Source organism: Hypanus sabinus, chromosome 13 (assembly GCF_030144855.1).
Source record: "Hypanus sabinus isolate sHypSab1 chromosome 13, sHypSab1.hap1, whole genome shotgun sequence".
Taxonomy (NCBI): Eukaryota; Metazoa; Chordata; class Chondrichthyes; order Myliobatiformes; family Dasyatidae; genus Hypanus; species Hypanus sabinus.
In genome coordinates, this window is record NC_082718.1 from 56063264 (window position 1) to 56075699 (window position 12436).

Below are 12436 nucleotides of genomic sequence, written 5' to 3' on the forward strand. Positions count from 1 at the left end.
TAGAATTAGGGGTTAGCAAATCACATCTTCAGGATAAAATTATGTGAAAGTCAAAGGACATTTTGTTTTTTTATAAACCTACAGTATGTCTTGAATACAAAAGTTCCAGAACAGTCACACTATAAAAAATGTGCAACAGCAGTACAGAAACTATGGTAAAGTGCAGTAAGCTAGTGTGTTAACACAAAGATTCTAGCAAAACAACAAGACCGTCAAAGCTGCCATTGCCAGTGCCAATATCCATCAAATCTACAAACCCAGGAGCTAGACTCTGTGCAATGGATTCCTCTACTTGCTGGAGTTCACCAGAGAGGTAAAGGGGCTTTCCTCTTGAGAGAGCAATTGTGAGGAATTGCCACACTCCACTAAAATACCTTTGCAAAAGACTAACACTAGGTCTGTATCCAGAATGGAAGTCACGCGATGCTGGAAGGAAAAAACAGCAGAGAGAAAAAAAAACACGAAAATGAATGGCCAAGATGGTGAAAGAGAGAGATGAATAACAACATGAACTGAACAGAAAATTGTTAAAACTTGGGAGAAGCATGAAGATGCTGAACACAAATCATAGAATCTGCGCCAACCATTAAACACCCATATACTGTACATAAATTCTAGTTGCTTTTCCCCACATTCTCATTAACTCCCCCTCAAAACTCTACCCCTTCCTTAACACCAGGGGCAAATTACCAGAGTCAATCGACCTAACAACCTGCATAAATTTGGAATGTGGGAGGAAAGCAGAGCTCCCAGAGGAAACCTGTGTGATCAAAGGGTGAAGGTGCAAACGCCACGGCGACAACGCTTACAGCGGCCGCACCACTGAGCTTCCCAAGTAATGAGGTACCGTAAGAACCCACCTGTTTCAGAGGGACATTACTTGAGAGCCATTGGCTAATAAACTGAGCTGACACAACTAGCTTATTAATGAACATATCTTCCCGAGGAAAATACTGCTTCCCAACTTGGTCCTTGTTTAAATTACTTGTTTAAACTCTTTGATCATGTGTTATTAACTGCCACATTTATTCAAAGCATTTACTTCATTAACCATACTTCTTTTTCCTCTTTCAACCTTGGCAGAAGTTAACAGTTAAAACAGTGAACTGGGTGCCTGCTTTATATCTTGCCTAATTGCTTAGTTGTTAGGATACACACTATGTTAGCACATTAAGTTTAAATCTACCCCATTACCTTCAGTGATGCCAATTCATTCTAACTACCGGGCATAAAGGTTGCTTACATTTGTAAAGCCACTGAAAGGACAGCTTCCTATGATTGTGGAGTACACCGGAAGTTTGTTAGTTTTAAAAAGATTTCATATCGGGTATGTCCTTTCTCTGGGACAAAACTGATCATTAAAATCATACCTCTTAGGTTTGTACCATAATGGATCTTTCAAGTCTGACATCACTGGGAAATGATGCTGTCTGCAACTAATTTTCTTGGCCTTAATATTTATTCATGTAATTGCACTAAAACAGCAGACAGATCTGTAACATTTTATACTTAGACACTTTAAAACATAAAGGATGAGAGTAAGCCATTCAGTCCCTCATATATGCTGTACCATTTAGTAAGATCGAAGTTGAACTCTTGGTGACAACTTCCTGCACAAACCCCTTGATTCTATCAATAACTAAAAAAAAGTATACTCAGTGACTGAGCCTCTACATCTCCCTTAAGTCGAGAATTCCATTGATTCACTATCCTAAGATGATTTTTTCCCCTCATCTCACTCCTGAATGGCTGACTTTTTACTTGAGCCCTAGCTTGAAGAAACAACAATGCTGTATCTATCCTTTGAAGCCTCATAAGGATATTGACTGTAATTGTTTGAGGCCTCAGCAACATTCTATGAATCTTACCCATCTATTCCTGTTTCCTGTCCTTTAACCAATCCTCAGTTCAAACCAATAAATTACTCCAATTTAATTTAGCAACCTTACTGAAGCAATGTACCAAAATGCTGGAGGAACTCAGCAGGCTAGGCAGCATCTATGGAAAAGAATAAATGGTTGAGACCCTTCGTCATTGTCCATCCTAATGAAGGGTTTTGTCCTGAAATGCAAACTGTTCACTCTTTTCCATAGATGCTGCCTGACCTGCTGAGTTCCACCAGGATTTTGTATGTGTGACTTTGACTTCCAGCATCTGCAGGTTCTCTTGTATTTGTTTAACCTTACTGAAGATCTTTTGAAAGTCTAAATACAGCACATTCACCAGCTTCCCCTTTTCTATTCTGCTTATTACAACCACAAAACTCCTACAGGTATGCCAAATATGTTATCTCTTTCATAAGAGAATCTGCCTAATCCACTTAATATGTATTGTAAGTGTCCCATTATTACTTAGAATAATATCCAACATTTATCCTACAATTATTACCTAGTTTGTGGCAGTATTTTTCTTCGCTCTTTTCTTTCTCAAAAAGTGGGTTACATTTCCCACCATCCAGTCTGCGGCGGTCATTCCAGAAGTTATTCATCAGATCCAGGGTTTTATTAATTCACAGTCCCATAAACTTCTCCAGTCTTCTAGTGTTACTAATGTTAATTTATTTCAGTCCCTCATTTGCTCCCAACCTGCAGCTCACCACTATTTTACCTCTGAGATTTCAGCAAAATAACATTTAATGCCTTTGCCTCACTGACTGACTTAACAGCTGTGATCATCATTTCACTTATATCAACTATTCCAAAGTAGAAGGGAAAATCAAAATAATACAATAACAAAGACAATAATGCAATACTCCAACATCGATCAGAACAAATGTCAATGCATGATAAGAAGGGGAAAAAGGATGGATTAAAAAGTCGATTCATTACTAAAAGAAAGCCATATGGACACTACAATACACAGTATAGCCCTTGTACTTACTGCTATTGTCACCACAGTCCGATCGGCAAAGGCTGTCATCACTACTTTCTGCAAAATGCTCTCCTATTAAACAATAACAGATTTATACATCATAACGTAACTCAGAAAGAATGTCTTCACTATAAAGTTGTGAGAAATAATTTTTTAAAGGAATTTCAATTTTCTCTGTGGCAGAACTCCTCCGTAGGCTCGTTTAAAAAAAAATGCAGGAAGCTTGTCTTCAAAACATGTCTGAGCCAGCTCAGCCTACTAAGCTATGGTAGATGTAGAATGGAAGCTTGACACAGAAGAATTGGTACATTGTGTTACAACAGTACAAGACGTTGGTGAGATCAAACTTGTTTGCAGTTCTCATCAGCAACAAAAAGGATGTCATTAAGATGGAAAATGAGTTGAACAGATTTACAAGGATGTTACTGGATCTGGAGTGCTTAAGTTAAAAGAAAACACTGGGCAACAAACATTTTGCTGGAAGACCTCAATGGGTTAAGCAGTGTCAATGGGAGAAAAGGATTTGTTGGCTCCTCAGGTCAAGACCTTGTGCCAGGATTGAGAGCAGAGAGGCAAGACGGCTGGTATAAAGAGGTGAGGGGGAGTGGCAAGAAAGGACTCTGGGGTGATGGTGGATTGAGGAGGGGTGTAAGATGACAGGCAAGTTGCGACAGGTAGGGGGGGGCGATCTGGGATAGAATTGGAAGACAGTAGCACTCTCAGAGGACATGCAGTTTTTCAAAGGAAATGCAGTTTCTGTTAACAAGGGAACATTTTTAACAACCAATCCCTATCAAGGTTCAAGTTTATTTATCACATGTACAGTGAAATGTGTCATTTGTATCAAAAACCAACACAACCAAGGTTGTGCCGGGGCAGCCGCAGGCATCGCCACACATTCCAGTGCCAACCATCCCAAAACTGGCTTCAGAAAGATCAAGTAGTTCAGAGACCTTTGATACTTTATCAAGAGATTATTTCTCTGCTTTTGCTTAGAGCAGGTTCCAAGCTACATTGACACCAACCTAGGAGTGGCCATGACCTTGCCTCCCCCCCCCACCCCCAACACTGAACCCGAGGATGAACAGGATCGTGCTAAGTTGATCCAGTTAGGTCATGAGGAGGCAACAAGCTGACTGCGAGTGCCACTGGTGGGCCAGGTCAATAGAAGTTGTGAAAGGAGAGGAATTACTAAAGGCATAGTGGATATTTAATCTTTGTTTTCCATGGTACCTGGAACAGAAAGCAGGAGGTAAGAGGTAGGAGGTTTAAGGGGATCCTCAGGGTAAGTTTTGTTTTACACAAAGAGTGGCTGATATCTGGGACATGAGAAAATAGTAGAATCAGATATAATTACTATACTTAAGGGTATTTATACAAGCCAGTGGATCAGTGTACATGTGGTAGGCCAAAAGACCTGTTCCTATGTTGTACTTTTCTATGACTCTGCTCCCTCTTTTTTTCCAATGAAGATACATTTTGCCACATTAGATAAAAGTAAGTGAAATATTTCATTCTGTATATCCCTCAAAGGTTTATGCTTTGTAATGCCATGAGAAACAGCTGGGTTCTCATCCAATGCTTAACTTACTGTTGCCATGTCAATGGAAGCTGTAGCCTCATCCATAATGAGAATGCTGCTCTTTCGTACAAAGGCCCTGGCCAAGCTGAAGAGTTGTCTCTGTCCAACACTGAAGTTCTCTCCACCTTCAGTAACCATGGCATCTGTGAAGAAAGCAGCCAGTCGGCAAAGGATGGAAGCACAGCACTCAATTGTTGGTCATTTTTTGGCCATTATTACCCAAGAAAAACACATCAATCAACCTATTCACAGCAAGTTCTGACAGCTAGAAAGTGAAAGAAATGATCAGTTTGGTAACTATTGGCCAGGACCTCAGGAGATGGCCATGGTGTGTCTTTGGACTCACCATCCACATCCACTTGAACAAGCAAAATGGACCTCATCTTATCGAACAAGACAGCATTCCTAACCGTGCAGTACGTCTTCAGAGCTGTACTGGAGCACCAGGGTAGAGTTAATGCTCAACCTTAAAGTTGATAGATTTTGTATTCAAAGTCAAGTTAAAATGCTATTCTCTCTGAATAATATTCAGTTATATAATTAGAATCATATTCTTTGACAATTGCAACTTTGACATTTTTCATTTTGGATAAATAAATATTTAAAATGACAGATTTAGAATGAGCTCAGCGGTCTGCTAAGTTCAATATAAACATATGAATTAGAAGCAGGAGTACACTACTTGGTCCCTTAGGCCTGCATTTAATAAGGTCATGGCTGAGCAAATATTAACTACAATTTCATGTTGCTGCCTTTCCTTGGTAACCTTTCAATCCCTTCATTATCAAATATCTATCTCCCCCTGCCTTAAAAATTTTCAGACTGCCTCCAACATGTTGTGCAGGAAGGGAGTTTCAGCCTCCTTCTGCAAGAAAACATTAATCTCATCTGTCTTAAATGAGCAATATGTAAATTGAAATAGTAAACCCTAATTCTAGATTTCCCCAACAATCAAAATCCTGCCTCTACATCCATCCAGTAGTGTTTCATTGGTGTAAGTGGATGTAATTGGCACAAAACTGATGGGCCAAAAGGCCTGTTTCTCACTGTATTTTTTATGACTCTACAAACCCTCAAGATCTTACATATATCAATCAAGTCACCCTTTTTTCTTTTGAACTCCAGCAGTTACAAGCCTAATCTGACCAATATTTCCTCATAATACAACCTGCCTATTGCAGGTGTTAGAATATTGAATGGTACAGCACTGAACAGGCCATTCGGCCCTCAATGGTTTAGAAACCTTCTAACCTAACTGGTGCTGTAGTGGCACAGTACCATGGAAGTTAGCACCGGCTGTAAGATCAAAGTTCAATTTCACTGCTGTCTGTAAGAAGTCTGCAAATTCTCCTTGTGAGCTCAGGGATTTCCTGCAGGTGCTCCAGTTTTCTCTCACATTCCAAAGATATACAGTTAGGGTTAGCATGTTGTAGGCATGCTATGTTGGAGAAAGAAACACAGCTACTACACTTGTAGGATGCAAGTATATTTCATTTACCAGATCTCTGCCTCCTCATTTCTGCTATCTACATCTTTTGTGGCCTCCACAAATTGCTTTTGATCACAAAAACTTCGTGATCAGTAAACTTAGTAATCACACTTACAGTGCCAACATCCAAATCATTTATATAAATTGTAAAGAGTTGGGGGCCCTGGCAGCAATCCTTATAGCAGACTCACTACAGCTTACTTGCTAACTAAAAAAAAGGTCTATATATTCCCAACACTGTTTCTTGTGAACCAGCCAATCTTCCATGCATGCCAATGTTAACTCCCACACTGTGAGCCCTGACTTTCTACAATAACCTTTGATGTAACACCTTCATCAAATGCCTTCCAGAAATCTTAGCTTAGTACATTCAAAGATATCCCTGTATCCACTAAACCATTCTGACGATGCCAGATTAACTTAAGTTTTTCTAATTTATTCCGCCATAGTAACGGCTTGTACCATATTTCACTAGATAAGTGTTAAGAGAACCGATCAGTAGATTCCTGCTTTTTGCCTCCATCTGATTGAAACGTTTAAGATAATTAAAGGATTTGATAGGATTGAGGCAGGAAATATGTTCCAGATGTTGGGAGAGTCCAGTACCAGAGGGCATGGATTGAGAATAAGAGGTCAGTTGTTTAAAACAGAGTTGAGGAAGAGCTTCTTCTCCCAGAGAGTTGTGCAGGTGTGGAATGCACTGCCTCGGAAGACGGTGGAGGCCAATTCTCTGGATGCTTTCAAGAAGGAGCTAGATAGATATCTGATGGATAGGGGAATCAAGGGATATGGGGACAAGGTAGGGATTGGGTATTGATAGTGAATGATCAGCCATGATCTCAGAATGGCGGTGCAGACTCGAGGGGCCGAATGGTCTACTTCTGCACCTATTGTCTATTGTCTATCTCTTTGTCAGTAAAGAGGTTTCACCATTTTCCAATCTAATCAAAATTTTCCAAGATCTGGGAAATTACAGGAAAAATCAGTCCAATACACTGCCTTCAGAAGAAATAATGTTTGACAAAGGGCTTCAGACCGAAAATATTGACTGTTTTGCTTTCCACTGATGCTGTTTGAGCTGCTAAGTTTTTCAAGCATTTTCTGTTTTTCATTTCAGATTCCCAAAATCTGATATCATTTTGATATACATCAGCTATCTTTTTATCTACTTCCAAGATCCATCAGGACCCACAAAGTAATGTAGGGGCACCACTAACAGAGTTGCTTCCAGTGACCTGGGGTCAATCCTGGTCCCAGTGATGTCTCCATAGAGTTTGCATGTTCTTCCTGTCGCCATTGTGTTTCCTCAGGGAGTGCCTGTTTCCTCCCACATTCCCAAAGAAATGTGGATTGGTAGCTTCATTGGCCACTGTATATTGCTCCAGTGTATAGCTGGATGGTAGGATACTGATGCACCATCAATAACTCTCGGAGACATGAGGCAAGATATAAGCTTTTATTCGCTAGAAGAGAGCAGTCAACAGCAAGTGATCACCATACGACATCCTGGAGACTGAGGGAGGAGCAGTGCCTCCAATCACCTTTATACAGGGGTCTGTGGGAGGAGGCACAGGAGCAGTCAGCAGAGGGGCTTGTCCAGACAGGTATATGTAGTTCACCACAGATACAGGGAGAATTGATGAGAACAGATTATAGGGAAATGGAATGGAATTGCTCTGAGTGTTGTCACTGACTGGATGGGCTGAATAGTCTCCTCTATGCTGCCAGCAAACATGGGATCTAGTCAAACTGTAGCACCAATAATTTGCGCAGTACCACTTTCCTTGTAATTTTCCCGAATTCCTTCCTCTCATTCCAATTAAGAGCATTTCTATGATGTTTACTTGTATCCTCTTTAATAAAAACTGATGTTAAATATCTGTCTAATTCACCTGGCACAATCTTGTTTTCCTCCATAAATTTCCCAAGCTCAATTTTTAAGACCAACACTCACTTTGTGAATTCCATTCTTTTCAAGACATCAATAGAAACTCTTACTATATTTTTATATTTCTGTCTAGCTCGATCTTGTACTTACTTATTCATCACTCTGTCATTCATTGCTTTTTTAATATACTGTACTATATTCTGTACTGCCAAAAGAAAAAAATTATTTCCTGGTGCCAAAAAGGATCGTCAATTCTGTGAATTCTTTGCAAATGAATGGAAGAGGGTAGGCTCCTCACAAGATGTACACATGAAGAAAGGTTCCACAGGGGTCTAGATGGAACTGTAAAAAAAAAACTGAATCATCATTTCACTGGAAAACTCAAGCACAGTCCATATCAGTCTTCGGTCAGTTACATGCAGCAGCCAACAACGTAACTTCAGCCAAACTCAGAATACAGTCACAGAGTTAGAGGACATAGAAACAGGCCATTCAGCCTACTGTGCCTATCAGTGGGCACCAACTTATTTTAATGCAAGTTACAGCACTTGGCACATACCCTTCAATGATGTAAGTGTTTGTCGGGCACTTCATAACTGTTGTCAGTGACTCTCTTTCCACCACTCTCTCTGGGTGGAAAAAGACACCCCCCCCCCCTTCCCTCAGATCAAACAAACAACCTGCTGGATAAACTCAACCATTCAAACAGCATCTGTGGGAAAAGAGGGGGGATGTTAAGAGCAACTGTTGATATTCAGAATTGAAACCTTGCATCAAGACTACAGGGTTTCCACCTGAATTGTCAGCAATTCCTTTTCCTCTCACTCTGCCAACACTCCACCCCCACCACAGATATTGCTTGGCCCACTGAGTTCCTACAGCACACTATTTATTGCTCCAGATTCCAAAATTTGCACTCTTGTGGCTCCTTCTCAGATCTCCTCTAAATCTCTTATTCCTTCTCCAACATGCATGTCCTCTTATTGTTTCCTGCAGACTACGCTATCTATACCAATTTGCACCTCTGATTTTTGAATTTTCTGCCCTACCCTTCTTCTACTACCCTCCCTTCTTAAAGAGTGGATGGACATTTACAATTTTCCTAGAAACTAATGATTCTTGAAGGATCATTCCTCATACCACAATCTTTTCAGCTGCCTCTTTCAGAACCCTAGGCTGTAGTCCATCTGGTCCAGGTGTCTTATAAAGTCTCAGCATGATATCCTTGCTTTTATATTCTAGTTCTCTCAACATGATTGCTAACATTGCATTTGCCTTGAAAAAAGGGCCCAAACTGCTCACAGTGTTCCAAGTGAGGTATGACCAATGCTTTCTTTACCACCAACTCAACCTGCAAGTTAACCATTATGGAATCCTGCATGATTCTTGAAGGATCATTTCTCATGCCTCCACAATCTCTTCAGTTACCTCTTTCAGAAGAGGCTGTAGTCCATTTGGTCCAGGTGTCTTATCTACCTTCAGACCTTACAGCTTTCTCCTTAGTCATAGCAACTACACACACTTCTACCCCCTGACACTCTCAAATTTCTGGCATACTGTTAGTGTCTTTCACAGTGAAAACTAACGCAAAATACTTCTTAAGTTTCTCTGCCATTTCTACCTCTGCATAATAATTTTCCAATGGTCTAATATCCACTCTCATTTTTCCTTTACTCTTTATATAAATGAAAAAACCTTGGGTACACTCTTTTATATTATTGTCTAGGTTACCTTCATAGTTTTTTTGCCTTCCGTTGTTTTTAAGAGTTTCCTAATCATCTAACTTCCCACTAAATTTTGCAATATTGTATATCCTCTCTTATATTTTTATGCTGTCTTTGACTTACTTTGTCAGCCATCACTGTGCCTTCCCCCTTTTAGAATAATTCTTCATTTTTGGAATGTATCTATCCTGCACGTTCCAAATTTCCTCCCAGAACCTCCAGCTATCCCTGCTAGTGTCCCCTTCCAAACAATTTTGACCAGCTCCTCTCAGACATCTATAATTTCCTCTGATACTGATTCATCTGACTTCAGCTTCTTCTTCTCAAACAGCAGGGTGAGTTCTATCTTATTATGATCACTGTCTAAGAGTTCCTTCAGCTTAAGCTCCCTAATCAAATCTAGTTCATTACACCACACCCAGTCTAGAATTGCCTTTCCCCAAGTGGACTCAATCACAAGCTGCTCTAAAAAGGTACCTCATAGACATTGTGCAAATTCCCTCTCTTGATTTTCCCAATCTACCTGCATATTAAAATCCCCCATGACGATTATAACATTGCCCTTTCTATATGCCTTTTCTGTCTCCCATTATAATTTGTATCCTACATCCTGGCTTCTGTTCAGAGGCCTGTATATAACTCCTGCCAGGATCCCTTTACACTATCTTAACTCTATTCTCAGGGATTCTACCTCTTCTGATCCAATGTCACCCCTTTCTAAGGATTTGATTTCACATTTTACCAACAGAGCCACCCCTACCCCTCTTCCCACCTGCTTTCCAGCTTAATACAAGGTATATCCCTGGATTTTTAGTTCCCATCTATGATCTTCTTTCAGCCCCGTCTCAGTGATGCTCACAACATCAGACCTGCCAATCTCTAACTGTTCTACAAGATCATCTACCTTATTCTGTATACTGTGTGCATTACAATATAACACTTTCTGTCCTGTATTCATCACTCTTTTCAATGTTCCCTCATGTTACACTTCAATTCATCCCACTGACTGCAATTATGCCCCTTCATCTGTGTGTGCTTTCTGACAGTCTCTCTACACACAGCATCCACTTGTATACCAGCTGCCTCTTCCTCAGCCCTATCACTCTTTCCCACTCGTTCCCGCTCCTCTGCCAAACTGGTTTAAACTCTGTCCAACAGCTCTAGCAAACCCGTCCACAAGGATATTGGTTCCCCCTTGATGTTTAGGTGTAATCCGTCCTTTTTGTAAAGGTCATCCTTTCCTCAGAAGAGATCCCAATCGTCTAGTAAAGTGAAACCTGGCTGCCTACACCAATTTCTCAACGACGCATTCACCTGCCAAAGCATCTGATTCTTCCCCTCACTGACATTTGGCACAGGCAGCAATCCAGAGATTGCTATCCTGGAGGGCCTGCTTTTCAGCTTCTTATCTCACTCCCTATATTCTCTCTTTAGGACCTCTTCCCTTTTCCTACCTATGCTGTTGGTATCTATATACCTACTTTTAAATCATCTCTAGATTACTTATAGTACCTAATACAATGTAAATGTATGTAAATAGTTGTTATACTATATCGTTTAGGGAATAATGACAAGAAAAAATAGTCTGTACATGCTCAAATAATGAGTGCTGGAGGGAGAACTTCTGGGTTTTCCTGATCCGCGGTTGGTTGAATCTCTGCATATGGAATCCGCAGATAAGGAGGGCTGACTGTATACCACAACTTCCATCTGATCATTCTCTCCTGTTAGAATGCTTTGGATCCGATCTGAGCGACATTCTCGACCCTATATATTTCTTATTGTAATTTATAGTACATTTTATGTATTCACTGTACTGCTGCCACAAAACACCATGTTACGTGACAGATGTTACAGTTACAAATGTCATGAAACTGATTCTAATTCTGATCCTCCCATGACAAGCTCCCATTGTTGTCCAACACTACAGCACTGAAGTATCTTGGGATAATTTACTATGCTGCCAGTAGTCTAGAGTAATGCAAGGTCCCTAAATGCATAATAAATTACTTGGTTGTAATAATTTATGTATTTTTAATTTTTTTCATCAGAGGTGAGATTAAACAAAAAGATAAAACCCTTCTCAAATAATGGTTTGTCACAGGCTGGATGGACTGAAAGACCTGTTTCTGTGCTGTATTTTTCTGAGACTCTAACACTAATGTTAGTAGTCACTATCTATCAATTCATTTGACTCTATAATAATAAAGCAATGAGGTTCATTAGGACCACCTAACTGTGCAAACTGGGCCTCTTACTTAGCATTCTATTTAAAATCCTGCTTTGCACAGTCCAACATTGTCGTGTCAGCCAAGATGATTATTGTTTGTCTCCAGAGTGGGGCTTGAACCCATGACTGACAAAGTCTGAGACAAGAGTGCATTCCGCTGAGGTACAGATGAAACTTAACTATACACCATTACACAAAATATCGGAGGAACTCAGTAGGCTAAGCAGCAACTATTACCATAGGTGCTGCCTGGCCTGTTGAGTTCCTCCAGCATTTTGTGTGTGTTGCTCGGATTTCCAGCATCTATGAATTGTCTCTTGCTATACAGCATTAGCTTAGTTGGGCAAGCTTCCTTGTTTGGGTGCCCGACACTGAGGGTGCCAGAGTGATGTACTGGTAGAGCCACTGCTGCACAGAGCCAGTCACCCAGGGTCAGTCATGCCTCCGGTCCAGTCTAGGTAGAATTTGCACATATTTCTAGGATTGGGTTTCTTCTGCATTTTCCGATTTCCTCCCACATTCCAAAGGCATGGGGTCAGTAGTTTAATGGGCCATTTAATTTGTCCCTGGTGTGTAGGTGTGTGGGAGTATCAGAGAGATTTGATGGGAATATTAGAGAAATAGGATTAATGTAAATAAATGCCTGATAGTC

General features: G+C 40.4%; 1 protein-coding gene across 1 annotated transcript in view; it reads right to left on the reverse strand.

The window, feature by feature from the left end:
• Nucleotides 1-12436, reverse strand: part of LOC132403882 (ATP-binding cassette sub-family C member 9-like) — a 190982-nt gene that overhangs the window by 10598 nt on the left and 167948 nt on the right. The window contains exons 38-40 of the mRNA XM_059987658.1: nucleotides 4463-4596; nucleotides 2881-2943; nucleotides 307-426 (exon numbers count right to left, since the gene is read on the reverse strand). Of these exons, the coding sequence (XP_059843641.1) occupies nucleotides 307-426; nucleotides 2881-2943; nucleotides 4463-4596 (317 nt within the window). The remainder of the gene's footprint in view (nucleotides 1-306; nucleotides 427-2880; nucleotides 2944-4462; nucleotides 4597-12436) is intronic.